We start from the raw sequence: 18642 nt of genomic DNA, 5'->3' as shown, positions 1-18642 counted from the left end.
TCTACTTGTAACAACAACCTGTGCAGCTTGTACGGTGTGCATTTCCGTTATGAGTGTATGTGATAAATACAGAGTTTTGGTAGAAAATATCAGCCATTCCAATGCATATATCAGAATAATGTAAGCTGTATGATACTAGTATACTGTTTGTTTGTCTCTAAAGGCTGTCAAAGACCCGGTCATATGACGATCTCCCTTCTGCGTGTGACATCATGGTGCCCTGCATGAACAGGAGGAGCAGTGATCCCAGTCTTAATGATAAGTGGCAGGACCATCGGCGTTCACTAGAGCTGAGTGGCTTGGGGAACCCAGGGGAGGATGGGTATGAAGGCGATAGACAACCACTGGGGGCTCAGCTGTCTATGGCAGCTGGTGTGGGTGAGGGGCAAATGGAGAATATACTGCAAGAAGCTAGTAAGGAAGAGGGAGTTATTGATGAGTTGGGTGGGAAACCAGGAAAGGGCCAGGAAGTATGTCTGGAAATAGGAGAATTAGAACAAGCAAATAATTTAGAAGATTCTGTGAAAGGGGAGAAAGGTGTAGACTTGACCAGTAACACGCCTCGCACTCAGAGTAATGAAGGGCTGCCAGACCGAGATGGGGAGAATGCAAACCCCAAGCCGGGAGGAGACTGTGATAATTTCGCAAATGGGAAAATCAGCAGTGCTGAGGATGCAGAACTGGATGAGAGTTCACCTCAGGAATGTTGTGATAAGGGTGGTGAAAGCCAAGTGCCTGAAAAGCTTGTCTTTAAATCAGATGGGGTTACACAACAAAATGGAGTGGAATTTGAAGAAGCTGCAAGCCAAGTGCCAGAAAAGCTTGCCTTTAAATTAGAAGGGGAAACAAAACAAAATGGAGTAGAATTAGAGGAAGGTGCGAGCAAAGTGCCCGAAAATCTTAATTCTAAATCAGAAGGGGATGCAAATCACAATGGTGTAGAAATTGAGGAGGATCTCCAGAATAGTCCTGGTCCTCTTTTATCAGTCCTTCCCTCTTCACATGTAGTTTTGGAGGGCTCAACAGAAACATTAACTGAAGACCCTGTAGTCTCCTGGCCCTGCAGATTAGACCATGTGACTGCAGCAAATGAACTGTCTCAAAGACCAGAGCATTCCTCCAGTGAGGGCCTCATTATGATGGGTCTACGGGGGATGCAGCTGCAGAGTGAAAGGACGTGTATGCCTCCCATGCTTTCTCATGGTGCCTTCCACAACTCTGAATGCAAAGTACAGAATCATTGTAACAGGGACCAAATTTCTTTTCCCCCTATTGATGGGTCTTGCCTTAATGGGGACAACCGAAGGGGCAAGCCTGGACTCTCACGACAGAACTCAAACACAAATGCCCCTCAGCCTCACCTGCGGAACACCCCACACAAGTGCCCACTGCATAGTGGAGGAAGAAATAGGATTGGAAGTCCTCCTGAACAGCAAGCTCGTAACCATCTAGATGATGATGGAATGCCTCTCTATGTGGACACCATACAGCAAAGGCTGAGACAGATGGAGTGTGGCCATCAGCAGGAGGTGGAAACCTTAAAGAAACAGGTGCAAGAGCTACGCTGCCGGCTAGAAAACTACTTTCCCAACAGCCCTTTGCGTGTCAATGGTGAATTTGCTGATGAAGTGGTGAGTCTAACTATAGCTAATTGTAATTGTAGTGTTTGTATCTTGTTGTTTTTTTGTTTTGTGTAATTGTTCATTAATATGAATAAAATGGTGTCTATCTTTTGAGAAAAAGAGGGAGATAATATAAATATTTTGCTGTCTGGGCATTGTAAATCACTGATTCATTCTGGAATCAGTTTGAACTTTAAACTAGAGAACTCTTTAATTGACTCTTGACGCTTAACCTAATGGTTGTATTATGGCACAATGAGTTGTTCCTGCTTTCCACTAAAAGCTTTCTCAGGCCTTGCTGGATATTCTTCATCACTGTGGCAGCAGCCCTTTAATGTGATAAGTACCCTTTTAATATGAGATGCTGATGCCACTAGAATCTTTAGAAAGCAAAGCAGAAATTGATGTATATTTTTGTCATGTAAATAATTATTCTTTGTATAGTACAGACATACTGCCCCAGTAAAATTCACCATACATGGATTGATACACTTTGTACAATTTTGTATGTGTATTCAGCCACACCACCAAATTTATTTTTTTAAACTATTCACTGTGTATTTTAACAAGGGTCAAAATCGGTTTCATCTTATTTTTTTTTATGTATTTTTGTAATCAGGCCCTCTATTCACATTCTAGTCTGCTGTTCAAATGAATGCCCTGTTGCTAGCGTAAGTGGGATGCTGGCAACCATATAGCTGGTTGGAGACCTTACAATGAAAAAAGTTATTTGTTTGAAAAAAAGAGACACAAGTGTAGTGAGTGCTTAATAAATCTTAGATTTAGATATAAATGGTTGGCTGAGCCACACATAATATTTTTTATAGAAACTACCCAACTGGTTGTCAGTAGGGCCATGCAGATTGTTCACTCTTTTGGAATCGGCCAGTTAGAACTGAAATTTAGGTTGAAGAGCTCACAAATAAATTATTGCATAATATAAACAACTGTAATCCAGGCTAAATGTGAAGTAGTTGTAATAAAGATCTGCTGAGTGGATTCTTTTTATTAATACAATAAACTCATCTTTAATATATTCCTGGCTACAATATAGAAATAGTTACTGGCAAAGTGAACTTCCCCCTTTAATATGTCTTTATCTTTCATAGTGCCCCTCCTTTGCATCCTTCGAAAAGAGGCCTTAGGGCAAACTAATTAAAAATGATTTTAATTCTTAACTCTTTATTTGAAACCCCCTAGAACTCAATCCCTGATACTGAAAGCTACAGAGATCCCAGCTGTCTGTCAGGCTGCAGCACAGAACCCTTCTCTGAGGCTAGCTGGGAGCAAGTGGACAAACGAGACACAGAGGTAAGGCTGCGGAACTGCTCTAACTCACGCAGGCAGTAAGGTTTGTATGGTGGGGGTTATTAATCTGTCCGTGTGCCACAAATTGAACATTAAACTGTGCCAAGAAGTGGGGTAGAAATCAAAGCTAATAGCTGAAATAGAATTTAAAAAACGTCTTTGAAAACGCGTAGAAAACATTGTGAAAAAGTAGTTATTGTTTAGAGTTATACCTGTCCAAGAAATGTATATGGCCGTTATGGAAACCATGGAAATGGTCCCAAGAATTAGGTGGTAAGCTCCACAAGGCAGGGCATTTCTTTTATTTGCTAAAAGCATAAAATGTAGGACAGTAGGGCTCATTTATACAGCGCAAGCCGTGTTAGTGTGTCACAGCTCTTGCATTCAGGTGCAAATTGTAACTTTCTTGGTGAAAGTAAACTGCTAAATGCAACATGATTTTCTAGCATTATTCAGTGAATGAGTTGCATAGTATCTGGCAAAGTGGTAAGGTAAAAGTTAGCATGCAGCGGTCTAGATTCATGTCCGTTCATTTCATACGATAGATTAGATAGTAGAGCCGGAACTAGGGGTAGGCAGAAGAGGCACCTGCCTAGGGCTCAGCAATTGGGGGGCGCCAGACAGGAACATCTCCTGCCTACCCATAGCCCGCGCTCCCTTTTCATTGCCTCTGCCGCTTGTCATTATGCTGTGGGGGCAATGACCTCCCTTGATGGAAAAGTGCTTGCGCGCACACGCAAGGGAGGTTGAAATGCAGGGGCGAGGTGGCTGACCAGGTTGCCTAGGGCGCCTGGTCGGCTTGGCCCGCCCCTGATACATAGATAGAACAAATGTCCATGTAGAAGAGAATGCAATGAGCAAATAGTTTTGTTAAAGGCTCCATGTGTGGTCCTTGTGACATTACCAGTATACAACCACTTTGTTTAGTTTTTGTTGTGTTTTTTTCCCCCCCTTCATTATGCAAGGGCATTATCAGTGAAATTGTGATCTAATTAACTCTCTTTAATAATTCTTTCTTCCCTTGTAACAAAGAGCTATAATAATTCCTTACATATTCTCTACCCTGCCAATATTGTTTTGTTAACTTGCGACTCTGTTACAGGTGACGAGGTGGGTGCCAGATCATGTAGCACACAACTGTTATAACTGTGACAGCAAATTTTGGCTGGCAAGCAGGAAGCATCATTGTAGGTAAGGCCTATTCTGCACTGATGGTTCTTATTATCCTTGCTTCCTGTTTTCCTGCACCCTAGTATGCTGCAGGCTTATCGGCATTCCCCCCCCTCTTAGCCATGTTTCGCTTGTTGCAGGAATACAGAAGCTGTATCTGAAACCTGGTGAGCTTTTGTTCAGGTCGGTCGGTCGGTCAGTTTGTCCGTTTGCAATCACCAAAACTAACAGTGCCTACCCAACCACCACCACATATTACACCCCAGCAGTGCACACAAGATAATACTATATGCAGCCACAATTGTGTAAACTACTCCTTTCGGAGTACTTTCCTACACAGTGCAGGGCATATTCACCCTGCAGCACCCATTGCTGGGAAAAAGGAGGAAAGGCACAGGTTACATAGCAGATAAACTCTGTAGAATAGAGTAAGTGGATAATAGCGAGATAATAACCAGAACACTACTTCCTCCCTTCAGCTCTCTAACCTCTTAGTCTGCGACACGAGGGGGGGGGGGCCATGGGACATAACTGTTCAGTTAGTCTGCTTTTGATCCTAAACATGCAGATCACATTCAGTAGCAAACTGTTATGTCCCATATGCCCCCCTCAGTTCAATGATTGGTTGCTGACTTTTAACAGGTTAGAGAGCTGCAAAGGAGAAATTTGATTTCTGGCTATGATGTTCAACATCTGTTCACTCCAGCCTTTATAGATACATTTTTGCCTAACTGACTTTTGAAAACATTTTTTATTTTGCACAGCCCATCTATTTACCTATTTTCATTTTTACACTAAACCGTTCCTTTAAATAATAATCTGAGTTTTGAAGGTTTAATTCCAGTTAATAATTACTTGAAGTTTCATAGCTACAAAACCCAATATTCCCCAAACCCAGGCTGCCCAGCGATGGGAAAACTGTTGTTCAATACTTGTTGGGCATAGACTCTCAGAAACATTTAGAAAATGTCCTGCAGGCCAGTTGGTCTGATAAAATGAGAAAAGATGAACCAATCAAAGATCACTCTACCTTCCTTTTCTGTTGTTAAAGGAGTAGGAAAGGCTAATAAAGAGTTAATCGCAAGCTACAGACATACCTTCAGTTCTCTCAATAGTGCCCTTTAGTCTCCCCATATTTCTCCCATTCAGATGATCAGAAACCTCATAGGAAAAAAAATGTTGAGCTCTGTAAAGAAAAGTCCCATAATGCCTCACCAAGACTGCTGTACATGTGCAGTTTGTAAGACTATGAGGAGGCTTCCTGCTGATTGGTTCAGATCCACATTCCTATGGGTTGGGAGGGAGTTCATAGCATTCTTGAGGGAGGTGGAGCAGGAGAGAGGAGAGAGCTGCATGTTTCCGTCACAGGAAAACAAATCCTGTTTCTTTTGACAGAGAACTCAGTGCAGTGTTTCTGTGAGTGCTTATGGCTGTATTTACATAGATAAAGCTTACTTAGTTTTTACCTTTCCTTCTCCTTCAAAAGAAATGTCAACACTGAAATATATAGACTGTAACACCAGCTTAGTTATTTATTGGACACAGCTTAATAATGTGAGGGCTACGATTCCGATCAGGCAGGTTTACATGGCTGAGGGGAAATGATTATCTGCATGGGTGCTACACAGAATTCTTTTGTATGCATGCATTTAAAGCCTGTATTTTATAGTGTTTCTGTAACACAATTGTTGAAAACTGCCCATATCTTCCCAGAAGTTCAGTAAGGAAGAGGGCAGAAATTTTAGGCTGGTACAAGTGGCAGACCTCCCAGTTCCCCATGTCCGATATATACTAAAGACATTGAATGGAAGCAGATAAAATTGATCTCTGCCCTCATGGAATGTGCATAAATGTTGCTGTAAAGGTGACTGATTGCTGTAGGATTAGGGATGCCCATTGCATTTATAAGATGGCAGTATAATACTGCATGCTTTCTGCCAGCAGGAAGTCTTTGTGCCTCGTTACCCAACAGAAATGACATATCATGTGTAGCATTGCTGCTCCCTGAGTTTGAGAGAATGTGCAATTGCTGAATGCTACACTAAAGTCTTGTTTTAGCATTAGTGCCCCCTCAGGAATGCAGATTACTGGTGTAGAACTGTGGAAAGGCACTAACATTTTGCCACATACTGACCATTTTCACACCCTTTGGAGCATGTGCACTTGCCTCCCTTCTGCATGTACACTGCCTGCAGCAGTTACAGCCTATCATACCCCTTCCAGCATGCCTAGAATTGTAGTTATCTATTCCCTTTTAGCCTACTTACAATGAAGCCTGTGTATGCTGCAAAACAAGTACTGCATCAGTGTCACTTGGTTTCAAGAATGGAATGGTTTACCCCATAAAAACAAACATACTATCACAGTACAGCTTAATTGTGCTAAAGAACACACCAAAACTACTCGACAATTATAATGGTGATGGAGTCCCTGTTTCTTGAAAAGGAAATCCTGTTGTACAGTGTGTGCGGCCACACTGTTCTCCTGGTCCAGTAGAATTTCTTGCAGACTCTGTGTCGTTTGCATCCAACTATTGCACTTCATAATGTTTGTTTTCATGGGTTGTTCCTTAACAAGGGCTTCAGCTTCCATGTTGTGTAGCTGGTGACAAAATCATTAGTATAACTACATGAGCTAATATTCATTTTTTTTTTCTTGCTTTTTCTCTTTGTCCAAAGGAACTGTGGCAATGTCTTCTGCTCTACCTGTTGTAACCAGAAGGCGCCGGTTCCAAGCCAGCAGCTGTTCGAGCCAAGCCGAGTTTGCAAGTTATGCTTCACCAACCTGCACCCCACCCGGGAACTGGAAAACCCTATTGCAGCAACATCAAACTAGGCAATCTTCCATATAGACAGGGACCTAGCCTGGATACCCAGTGGATGATCGGGAGGAATCTGGTTTTGGAGACTTAAATCTTACTGCTTTGACTGCTATGTACCTTACTTCACTCTCCACACACTTCATTTCCAAGATCCGGGTGTTTATTTGGACTGTGTTTGGCAGGGAACCCTGTAAATTTTTGTTTCCAGGCTGGCAATTTAGCAGCAGTAATTCAGGTTTTAGAAATCCATGAAGGACTAAATAGTGGCTAAGAGGTGACCACAGTATTTTATTTTTTTTTCTCCTCCTGTCACTAGTGGGCATCAGAGTGTGCCTTGGATTTGTGGGTTGTTAGGGTTTAAGCTCTATTTTCTGCACACAGTTGTGGGTCTGCCTTTTCATAGACTTCAATATTATGCAGTATTTAAGCATAATCTGAATATGTTGTCACAGACTTCCACATTCCCTTCACATTCAAATTTGCTGGTTTCTTCAAGTAAATCAGAGTGGGAGTTAGCCCTAGGAATATTTAAAAGGATGTTTCTGTGCACAGAATATTATGTGAACTGAATACACCCCAACACCCCAAGTTTAGTTAATTGGTATGAATAAAGCAACAAGCAATAAAGTAAACAGGGATAATATAAACAGATCGTACCTGGTAGACTATTAAGGCTCGGGTGTGTAAACCCCAAACCTCTCCCAAGTGAATCTCAAATCCCGAAGCATTTAAGGGAATCAAACTTAAATAAGGTCACTCACCAAAGTCCAAGAGTGGTCTGGGTGCTCGAGGCCCCGAACCCGTAGCTGAAGGGGAAAGCCATAAACAAACGAAGGAACTCCAAGGGCACCGGACAAAGAAGTTTGCTAAAAACCAGTCTTTATTATTCCATTTAAAATCAAAGCGCCTAACGCATTTTGTGCGATGCCTATGATTAAGTGCGCACAAAACGCGTTAGGCACTTTGATTTTATATGGAATAATAAAGACCGGCTTTTTTGTTTGTTTTTTTTCACAGAATATTATGAACCTCTCTGTATGCCCATTGTATCTTTTGTAAATGTGTGATCCATTAGAAATGATTGGAGGTGTGGGATATTCGATGCCAGTAAAGTCACATGAGGATTAATAGTAGGCTACTGAGTAAGCTGAAGCTCCTGCTGAGAGGCTGAGTAGCTTTTAGAAAAGCTGATAGGATAGCGTGCATTATTTTAGTGCAGCTGTTGCTGGGTGATGCTGCATCTGCTTTAAAAGTATTTTTAAGAAGAATAATCCTCTGCCATTTTTGTGCATTATATTCTGTCAGACTTCCACCTCAGTGGCTTTGCTTCCCTTTTGTAGGAGCTGTTGCAGTTTTATGGATAGCCTCAATGTGAAAAGTGACCAGGTATCAACTTATCTGCACTATTTTCCCACTGGCATATATAGAGATAAGGGCTTATTTCACAGCTCCTGGGACATATAAGGGTGAAGACACACAGAGCTGCTAGTAGCAGCTACTTTTTCATGGCTCCAGAAAATACCCTGCCATAGACAATACTAGTAGCTCTGTGTGTGTTCACCCTAAAGCAAAAGCCTTTCAGAACAAAAAAAAGTAGCATATTCAAAATGTATCTCAGTGCTTGCAAATTAACCCCTCCCCCACACCAGCTACATAAGAATGGCCAAAGGACTGCACCAGCATGGCTATTTCCAGTAAAATCACTCTGAAAATCTCTGCTAAGGAGGTTGCATTTGAAGCAGTGAGAAGAAAGTGTTAAAAACAAGAAATGTATTACACTATAATTGTTAAACCTTTCTGCACCTTATATTTCGCTTTATCTACATCACGTCTCCCTTTAAATGGGTCCTGGATAGGGTAAGGCGATTTGTTCTTGTTTTGAATAATCCAATGTTTCGACCTGTTTCACTTGCTGTCTCATTAGTAGAGTAAAACGCTTCTGTGCTCCCCTAGGCCAGTTCATTTCTAATCACCTCTGATAGCCAGTTTAAAAGAATTAATTTTAAAACTCATTTATAATGGTTTATATGAGCATTTCTGCAGATGAAAGAATACTGGGATTGTTAACATATGGTCAAGCCAATAACTGTAAGAACCTGTTGCATCAGGTTTGCTTTTGCTGGGATATAAAGGGGTCGTCATTTGAAGAATCTTAAGAATTGGCTTGGGTATGTCCTTCAGGGTAGGAAGAATTTGAAAGTAATGATCCATCAAATCTGGGTACACTGTGGCTGCATTTCAACAAGGAAAAAAAATGTTGACAATGAAGTCATTGCCAAGGCTGAACCATAAAACAATCTAGGGTATTGCCGGGGATAATCTTTTCTTTGGTTTTTTTTTTGCACTTTATTTTCAATTATTTTTGTACAAAAATATTTATTTTCCCCCCCTGCTTTAGTGCAATTAACCCACATTTGGCTGCATCAAAAGAGACTGCTGGGTGGGAAATAGGGGTGCAGGGATAGTGAGTGGGGCAGCACAATCCCAGTATAAAGCTTCTCTAAGTGTGGGATTTGAGTCAGAAGACATGATGGAATAGATGATTTAAGCTAATGCCAGTCAGGGGTAATGACAGTTAAACTAGGCACATTTAGGAAACTTTAAAAAGCAATGCCTGTGTCAGAAATGAATGATTTAGTACCAAGTATGACTCGAAACTCCTGACATTGTAATATGTGTCTTTAACATTGCTAAAATACTCCGCAAAAAAGAAACGATACAGTGAAGTGTTTGCTTTGCATGTTTGGAATCTGGATTTCAGGCTATTGTCTGCTTATTGGTTTATTTTGAATTGAAATGGAACAAGGCTGTTAATGTATGTGCTGTATCACTAGAGAGTGCACCGTTTCTGATTTGAGAAGAGCGGGGGAACAAATGATTATTGCCCCTGCACTAAGATTGGGAAAAGCATGTACGTTTATGGATAATTTGCCAGAACACAATTCCCTGACAAAAAAGTTTGTAAATAAACTGTAGCTGACTCTGGTCAGTAATGCACTTTTATCCCTCTGCATTGATATATATATTTTTTTTTCTGTAAGGGAGCTGATTTCTTACTTCATAGATTGTGTATATATATATAAATATATATATATAATAAAATGCTTTCTCTCCCTTCTAATGAGGCAGGTAAAGAACTTCTCTATATATTTTTTTTTCTTTTGTGTCAAAGCAAGAGGTAAAGAATTTAGTATTGTTAACTATAAAAAAATAAATAAAGGTGAAATAAAATTTACTGTTGGCACGGTACTTGTTTGCAGTGACATATAGAATATTAGATCTGTAAGAGAAAGAGTAGTTTTATATGGATCTGTCTGGGCGACCCCCAGCTTTAAGCTGGCATATAAACTGTATATGTTTGAGCAGGATGATCTCTTCACCTGGCACAATGATTGGATAACAGGGGCCTAGTGAGACCTCTGTATAGAAATGCATCGAGGTGCAGATGCAGTACAGGTATAGGACCCATTATCCAGAATGCTTGGGACCAAGGGTATTCCAGATAAGGGGTCATTCCGTACTTTGCATCTCCATACATTAAGTCAACTAAAAAATCAATAAACCATTAATTAAACCCAGTAGGATTGTTTTGCACCCAATATAAGGATTATTTATATTAGTTGGGATCAATTACAAGTTACTGTTTTATTACCACAGAGAAAAAGGAAATCAGTTTTGAAATTCAGAATTATTTGATTAAAATTAAGTCTATGGGAGTAAGGCTTTCCGTAATTTGGAGCTTCCTGGATAACGGGTCCCATAGCTATACTCATCCAAAGGGATTTTTGTAATCTTATTGATCTGGCAAGATTTTCAGCCAGACAGAACGTCTGTATGACCCCATACCTTGACTAATACCCTGCTTACTCTGATGGGGCAATGTCAGCGTTTTAGCAGCCCATGTATGGTAAACCTTATGACCAGGCAGGTTCAGATCATACTGTAACTGTAAACTGGTATTTTCCCCATATATTGCAGTATAAGCTAACTTGCTTAGGGTCCTGTTTACTTTAGCAACCAGGCAGTGGTTTGAATGAGAAACTGGAATATAATTAGGAGAAGGATGGAATAGAAAGATAAAAAGTGACAATGATAAAAATGTAGCCTCACAAAGCATTAGCTGAAAAAAAGGCTGTAGGCCTTTCAGTTTATTGCTGATATTTATATTTACAAACAAATTCTGACAGAAGTAAAAACACTGGGGGAAATATTGAGACAAAATAAAAGTGGAGATTTATCAGATTTTCCACTTTATCCACAAAAAAACCAAAGGATAAACTCTTAACAATCTCTGCTTACTCCTCCATATGAGACTCACTTAAAACCATATAGGAGGATTTCATCATTTAATCTCTAGATCCTAGACCAGTGGCTCCAAAACTGTGGGGCTGGGCCCCCCCCTCAAGTGCCCAAACCAGTGGAAGTCAGTTAAGGGTAAATGCTTGCTTACTTTCTTGGAAAGCTAGTGATAATGTGCAAATAATAAGTACAAGAAATAATAAATCCTTTTTTTATCATGTTGGTTGAGCAAAATAATGCTTACTTACACTATATACATTATTTAAATCCTGTTCCCCTCAGTCATGGAATTCTAAATCACAGCAAGCAGGCAGATGGCATTTTGTTATCACTATTGTTATAAGACCAGCTTTGCGTCATCCCAAAATCTTGTGTATGGTGCAGAACGGGGAGAGCCCATGCACAGGATACACAGTTACAGGCTGTGAGGAAGGCAGAGGAATGGGAGGAGAGCAGTAACATTTATGAAGCACTGAATGGAAAGTTAAAGTAATTTTTGTATGGGTGTTTAAAAAAAAAAGATTTTGGGTTTCATGTTTTATTTGCAAAGCACTTTTATCATACATCCTTTTTATCTTAGGGTGGCAGGTCCCCTTTAATAGACCTGGCCTAATTCTGCTCCCAAGACATTGGGATCTGTAACCTCATTCTATATGGAAAGCCTCACATGACCTTTGGGCAATTGTAAATGGGAAAAAAACAGCTCCAAGTGTGTTAGTGCACATATCAAATTGCCACTTGTGCTATTACCCTATGTTTGTCACCCAGGCATTTTGTGTCTCTGTAGGTGGCAATTGCTCCTAAAATTAACGGGGCACACATTGAGTGGGTTCTGGCTCAGTTTTGTTAGGATATTGGCCTGTACTTTCATGAGATGTAATAGAGCAAAGTGCATCACCTCACTGCTTGACACAATCAATCCCAGAGTTTGTATAGCTCTGGAACAGATAGAGAACTTCCTAGCTGACAAACCTCACAAATCAAGCCTCCTGTGGTTAAAATAAAAATCAGGTGATTTTTTTTTTTTTTTTTTTTTTTATCAGCATTCCCAGAAATGCCATCTGTTGGCTAGGTATTTGACTTCTCAACTTTCAAGATACCACTCAGCCAAAGGGTGGACATTGTGGTCTGAAGATTGTCAGCAGGTTGTCCAACACTTAAAAGCCATGGGTAAGACACTATCACTACCATGATCTTGAGCACCTGCAGACTTGCAGTAAAAGGCAAAACAGAGCACCACAAATTAAAAATGTTGTAATACAAAAGCAGATTATGACCTGGCCCAGATTAAGATGCCCCCCCCTGAGGAAGTGGCACAGGGCATCTGGAGGTAGCAGAACTGCCTGATTTGTAGGCAGCTCAGTTGGGCAGGCAACCCAAAGCACCCCATACAGAGACAAATACATTGCTAACTTGGTCTGAATGATCACTTTTACTCTGTATCTGGTGAATCAAACTAATTGACTTGTATCAAAGTCTTCAGTGTGAAGCAGTCAATGATATACTACTAACAGTATCGCAATCAGTTTGTTAATGGTTAGGTATCTATTATTAGGGAATCATAATAAAGCATGGGATACATCATGCTTGAGAAACAACTAAAGGCCATTATCTTTGCTGGTAAGTCAATGGTGTCTGTAAGAACCTAGCAAACACCATGCAAACTTCCCACCATGTTCCAGCCCTGTTTCTTTGGCTTATGCAGCTAAGCATTTCTTAAGAACAATGGAGTAAAACCTTTAAGAGCTCTTTGGAAGTCAGCCATTGACAAAACCAAAATTTACCTTACTAAGATCAATACACAAAATTTGGCACACTTTCTTTATCATTATGCATACAAAATTCCTTTCAGTACTATGTGGTAATTATAAAAATGCTCAGAACTGAAAGAAATTCAATCTCGGGCTTTCGCAGCTATGTCACGACATGACAGTAACACATATGTAAAATGCACTACCTTGTATACTGAGTATCTGTCGGTTTGACACACTGGACTCTGACTCATTCAGCAAGCATGTTAAAGTCTCTTGCCACAAAGCCGCCTGTTTCTCTTGCCTAATGTCTCATAAAAATAACTGAAATGTTGGCAATAGGATTCTTTGGCCACCAATATGGATTCAAGAAGCTTTGTTAGGGAGAAAGAAAACAGCAAACCATTTTTTAAAAATTAGAATTATTTGCTTAAATGGATTCTATGGGAGGTGGCGTTCCCTTATTTCAAAGCTTGCTAACTAGGATAATAATAAGGAAATAATTTGGTTTTATTAGAATCAGCATCACAGTACAGTTCAATGCAATTCCATTACAAGAAGATCCAAAGAATATTACATGAAACATGCGGCTCAGACCATTGCAAAAATTAACATTTATGCATATTTATATTTTGTAAAACAATAACACTAAGGAAATAAACGTAATGAATAAAGTTTCCCATTATAAGCCATATCCTCTGGATTGGCTGGAACTGTGGGATTGGGCAGTTATTTACCAAGATCCATCCAGGGGACTTTTAAATGATTTCTCTGAGCAGCCTCTTGTAGTGTATACACTTTTATATGTGTTTTTGTTTTTTTTAACTTATTTTTTCTATTCAGGCCCTCTCATTTTCACATCAGTCTCTCATTCAAACCATTCCCTGGTTGCTAAGGTAATTTGGCCCTTAGCAACCATAGCTGCCAAAAGAGAGCTGCTAAACAAAAAGTGAAATAATTAAAAAAAAACTGCAAATGAAAAAAAAAAAATAAAAGAACAGTTGCAAGTTGTCTCAAAATAGCACTCAGTGCATAGTGACACAGGAACATACAAGCACCAAACACAGGTGGATGACAACTTAAAGAATAAGTAAACCTTTTTTTTTCTATGAGTAAAATTACTCTAAACAGCCTCCAGAATTACCTACCTTTGTCCCAACATTCTCTCTAATCTGGTTCCTCAGTCAGAAGGTATTCTTTATTGTTGCTTCCTTGTGCAGAGTGAAGCCCCGCCCCCACTTCCTATTCAGTTCTCTCTTCAATTCGACAAGGGCATGTCTGGAGGCAGCAGGAGCTTTTGATGAGACACCTGAACAGGAAGTGGGGGCGGGGCTGGGGACAATATGAGGAGGCACAATAGGCAGATGGCACGTAATTTTGAAATCAAGGTCTGCACATGTTTCCACAAAAAAACCCATAGATGGGAGTGGATATGCCTGTCTCTCCAGAGTGGTAAAGTCAGGCTTTACAATACAGGGTGCTCCTACCAACATGCAAAGGGCGTAAACAGCTTAGCATTATGTGCTCTGCCCCATTTACTAGTTCTCTCCCTCATTTCTCTTGCCCACTTGCAATTCTGTGTCTTGTCTTCTCTTCCCTAAGGTGCAATACATTAGTTCATACACACCATTTACTACATCAAACACACTGATTCTTTTCATTACTGTTTAACACCCACAAGCCAGAAACTAAGCTCTTTGCTACTTGTCCTGTCTGCTAGCCCAGCTCGACTGTACTGTGGGGAAGAAGGCATACCCCTTTACTGAGGACAGACAGTAGTGCCAGATCGCTCGGAGCATGAGAGTTGAGGAGTATCACTGTTCTATTGAGGGGTAAAGTTAGGCTTGCTGCAATGATGAGGGGTAAAGTTGGCCTTGCCACACAGGGTACTTCTCCCACCATGGGTTATCGGGAGAAGCTTTGGCTGATCCCAGGGGAAAGACACCCTCCATATGTTTGCGGCGGAGGAAAGGGGTCTGAAAATGCTTGCACCCGCCAAGCCATATGGGATAAAGAGCTATTTATCTTGAGAGGGGGATTTGAATAATCTATGCCCGTTTGCAGTTTGTCACTGGAGTTTTTTTGCATAGGATCAGGCCAGAGATGTGGGAAGGCCACAAAGGTCTGGGCCTAGGGCTGTAAGTTTTTTGGGGCAGCATACCGCCCAGCTACATATTTCCTCCTGCCTGTCCAGGCATCTGTAGGCCTAGTGGCACATCATTTAGTACATTAGTTCAATACATTACTTCATACACACCATTTACTACATCAAAATTACTGTTTAACACCCACAAGCCAGAAGCTAAGCTCTTCGCTATTTGTCCCGTCTGCTAGCCCAGCTCGACTGTACTGTGGGGAAGAAGGCATACCCCTTTATAGAGGACAGATAGTAGTGCCAGATCACTCGGAGCATGAGGGTTGAGGAGTATCACTGCTCTATTGAGGGGTAAAGTCAGGCTTGCTGCAATGATGAGGGGTAAAGCTGGCCTTGCCACACAGGGTACTTCTCCCACCATATGTTTGTGGTGGAGGAGAGGAGTCTGAAAACGCTTGCACCCGCCAAGCCATATGGGATTAAGGGGCTATTTATCTTTAGAAGGAGATCTGATTTATCTATGACTGTTTGCAGTTTGTCACTGGAATTTATTGCACAGGATCAGGCCAAAGATGTGGGAAGGCCACAAAGGCCTGGGCCTAGGACAGTAAGTTTTTTGGGGCAGCATGCCACCCAGCTGCATATTTCCTCCTTCCTACAGACACCCGGAGTAGTGGGAACAGGACGTACTTAAGATTCTCAAAGATAATTGCATCTCCAGCTCCCTATCCAGGCATCTGTAGGCACAACCAAGAGCAGGATATATACCCTAAGAGATATAGGAGTGAGCACATGATGAGTGTTGTGGGGGGACAATATGAGGGGGCACAATAGGTGGATGGACTAGTAGAATGTCATTTTGAAATCCAGGGCTGCACAGGGTTCCGCAACAAAACCCATGGATGGGAGTGGATATCCCTGTCTCTCCAGAGTGGTAAAGTCAGGCTTTACAATACAGGGTGCTCCTAGCAACATGCAAAGGGTGTAAACAGCTTAGCATTATGTGCACTGCCCCATTTACTAGTTGTCTCCCTCATTTCTAATTCTGTAACATCTTCTCTTCCCCACTCTGTAATTCTGTGCCTCTTCTTCTCTTCCCTAATATACAATACATTAGTTCATACACACCATTTACTACATCAAACACACTGATTCCTTTCATTACTGTTTAACACCCACAAGCTAAGCTCTTCGCTACTTGTCCAGTCTGCTAGGCCAGCTCGACTGTACTGTGGGGAAGAAGGCATACCCCTTTACAGAGGACAGACAGTAGTGCCAGATCACTCGGAGCATGAGGGTTGAGGAGTATCACTGCTCTATTGAGGGGTAAAGTCAGGCTTGCTGCAATGATGAGTGGTAAAGTTGTCCTTGCCACACAGGGTTCTTCTCCCACCATGGGTTCCCGGGAGAAGCTTTGGCTGATCCCAGGGGAAAGACACCCTCCATATGTTTGCGGTGGAGGAGAGGGGTCTGAAAACACTTGCACCCGCCAAGCCATCTGGGATAAAGGGGCTATTTATCTTAAGAGGGAGATCTGAATAATCTATTCCCGTTTGCAGTTTGTCACTGGAGTTTTTAGCAGAGGATCAGGCTAGAGATGTGGGAAGGCCACAAAGACCTGGGCCTAGGGCTGTAAGTTTTTTGGGGCAGCATGCCAACCAGCTGTATATTTCCTCCTTCCTACAGACACCCGGAGCAGTGGGGACTGGACACACTTAACATTCTGAAAGATATTTGAATAGTTAACTCCCTGTACATGATCTAGCAGCAAAAGAAGATGGCCATACCCAGGCAGATTAAAGTCTCCGATTCAGCCCCTTCAGATGAAGTTGCCAGCTTACCTGGCAATTTATGGCCTCCCCCAAGAGCTTATGTAAAAGATATCTGGCCGGAAAATCTGCAGATAAATTGACCCATTGATGCAGTCTCCCAACAGACCTGAATATCTACCAGGTATGAACTGATCATTTGGCTTCCACCAGGTATGATTAGCCTGGAACTCTGGGTAGGCAGATAGAAGATGTATGTGTCTAGTGCCCTCACCTTTGCACCCTAGGCATGCCTTTTCTGCCTACCCATAGTTCCTGCGCTGGACATATTTACCCACTTTGAAATGTCAGGATGTGCAGTTTATAAAAATATACAGGCAACCTGATATTACAACATAAGCTGAAATGTCAGCCATAAATGTATATGCAGAATTTACATTCATGGTATTCACATAATTGGGTAATCCTAAACATATTAGAAATACAACTTGAGAAGATTTCTGGCATTCAATTCAGTTTTTTTTTAAACAGGTACAGGTTTGGGATCCCTTATTCGGAAACCCATTATATAGAAAGTTCCGAATTACGGGAAGGCCATCTCCCATAGACTCCATTATAAGCAAATAATTCTAATTTAAAACAGTACCTTGTACTTAATCCCAACTAAGATATAATTAATCCTTATTACAGGCAAAACAATCCTATTGGGTTTATATTTAAATGATTTTTAGCAGACTTAAGTTATGGAGATCTAAATTACGGTCCCGAGCATTCTGGATAACAGGTCCCATACCTATACCCTGTAATATGGGGAAATAAGATGCTGTAAACTACTAAGTGTAACAAAGCTTTGCAGTGTGGATTTAAAAAACAAAAAACACATCCATCAAATTCAAGATTTTGATCTTAATGAAACTTGCTTGACTTGCTAGTTGATTCAGAGGAAGGTGAATAACCCCAGCCAGAGTCTTGTCCAATTTGTCTCGGACAGAATAATTTAGGACTCCAAGAGGCAAATCAGACCAGTCCCTGAATCTACTTTGTGCTAAAAGGTAAACTGGTATTTTCTCATTTGCTAAAAAAGCTTTAAGAAAGTATTGCATGGCAATCTAATCAAATGTATCTGCCATTACTTCTGGAAGCAAATCTCACAATATCACAGCTCACTGTAAAAATAAATAAATTATAATCTCTATTAATGTCCTCGTGTCTGCTGGAAGTACCTACTGGTAAATAAAGCATTAGGGAGATTATTATATGATTCCATGATCAGCTTTTTCCACTTACTCCCAAATCCATTCCAACAACAAAGGAATGCACTTTAGGTTGAAAAGTAACTGAAGAAGGCACTAAGAAAAAAAGGATGGGAAGGATACTGGTACTTTACTGCATATAGCTACATGAAAACATGTAGAGCAGTGCTATGCAATTTAAAATACAAATATGCTAAAATCATGCACTGCCACACAGGGTGTTTTCTCACCTGAGAAACCGCCCCTCTGCTCTGCTTTATGGTATGTCTGCACCCAGAGACACTCTGTCAGCCTGTGGGTGTGGCTTTCCACAGGATTTTGTGTCCCAATCAGCTCCACAGACATCTGAATAAAGTCATCACAAATTATAATAGTGTCCAAACAGACCCATTGCACTGACTAGAAATAATTTTGGTCATTACACGCACCGATTTTGTACAATTTTTAGACAGTGTGTGAAATTGTGTATATGACGATATCCTTGGGAGGCTTACAATGCATTTCTGGGAGGTCGCTTTCGTACGATTGTTGTCTGACAATTTTATGTTTGGAAC

At 41.0% G+C, this 18642-nt stretch overlaps 1 protein-coding gene across 3 annotated transcripts in view; it reads left to right on the top strand.

Moving 5' to 3' along the window:
* Positions 1–10156, top strand: part of mtmr3 (myotubularin related protein 3) — a 53744-nt gene extending 43588 nt beyond the window's left edge. Inside the window, exons 17-21 of one of the 3 annotated variants that reach the window (XM_031891659.1) lie at positions 164–1631; positions 2823–2933; positions 4033–4121; positions 4241–4267; positions 6779–10156. In XM_031891659.1, the coding sequence (XP_031747519.1) occupies positions 164–1631; positions 2823–2933; positions 4033–4121; positions 4241–4267; positions 6779–6935 (1852 nt within the window). In that variant the 3' untranslated portion in view covers positions 6936–10156. Of the gene's footprint in view, positions 1–163; positions 1632–2822; positions 2934–4032; positions 4122–4240; positions 4284–6778 lie in introns of all 3 variants that reach the window. The other 2 variants (XM_031891668.1, XM_002934269.5) reach the window with 2 other exon arrangements.
* Positions 10157–18642: the final 8486 nt, after the last annotated feature.

The sequence above is a fragment of the Xenopus tropicalis genome, chromosome 1, assembly GCF_000004195.4.
Source record: "Xenopus tropicalis strain Nigerian chromosome 1, UCB_Xtro_10.0, whole genome shotgun sequence".
In the NCBI taxonomy this organism is placed as follows: domain Eukaryota; kingdom Metazoa; phylum Chordata; class Amphibia; order Anura; family Pipidae; genus Xenopus; species Xenopus tropicalis.
The sequence above is the reverse complement of the archived record's forward strand: the minus strand, read 5'-3'. Positions and strand labels throughout refer to the sequence as shown.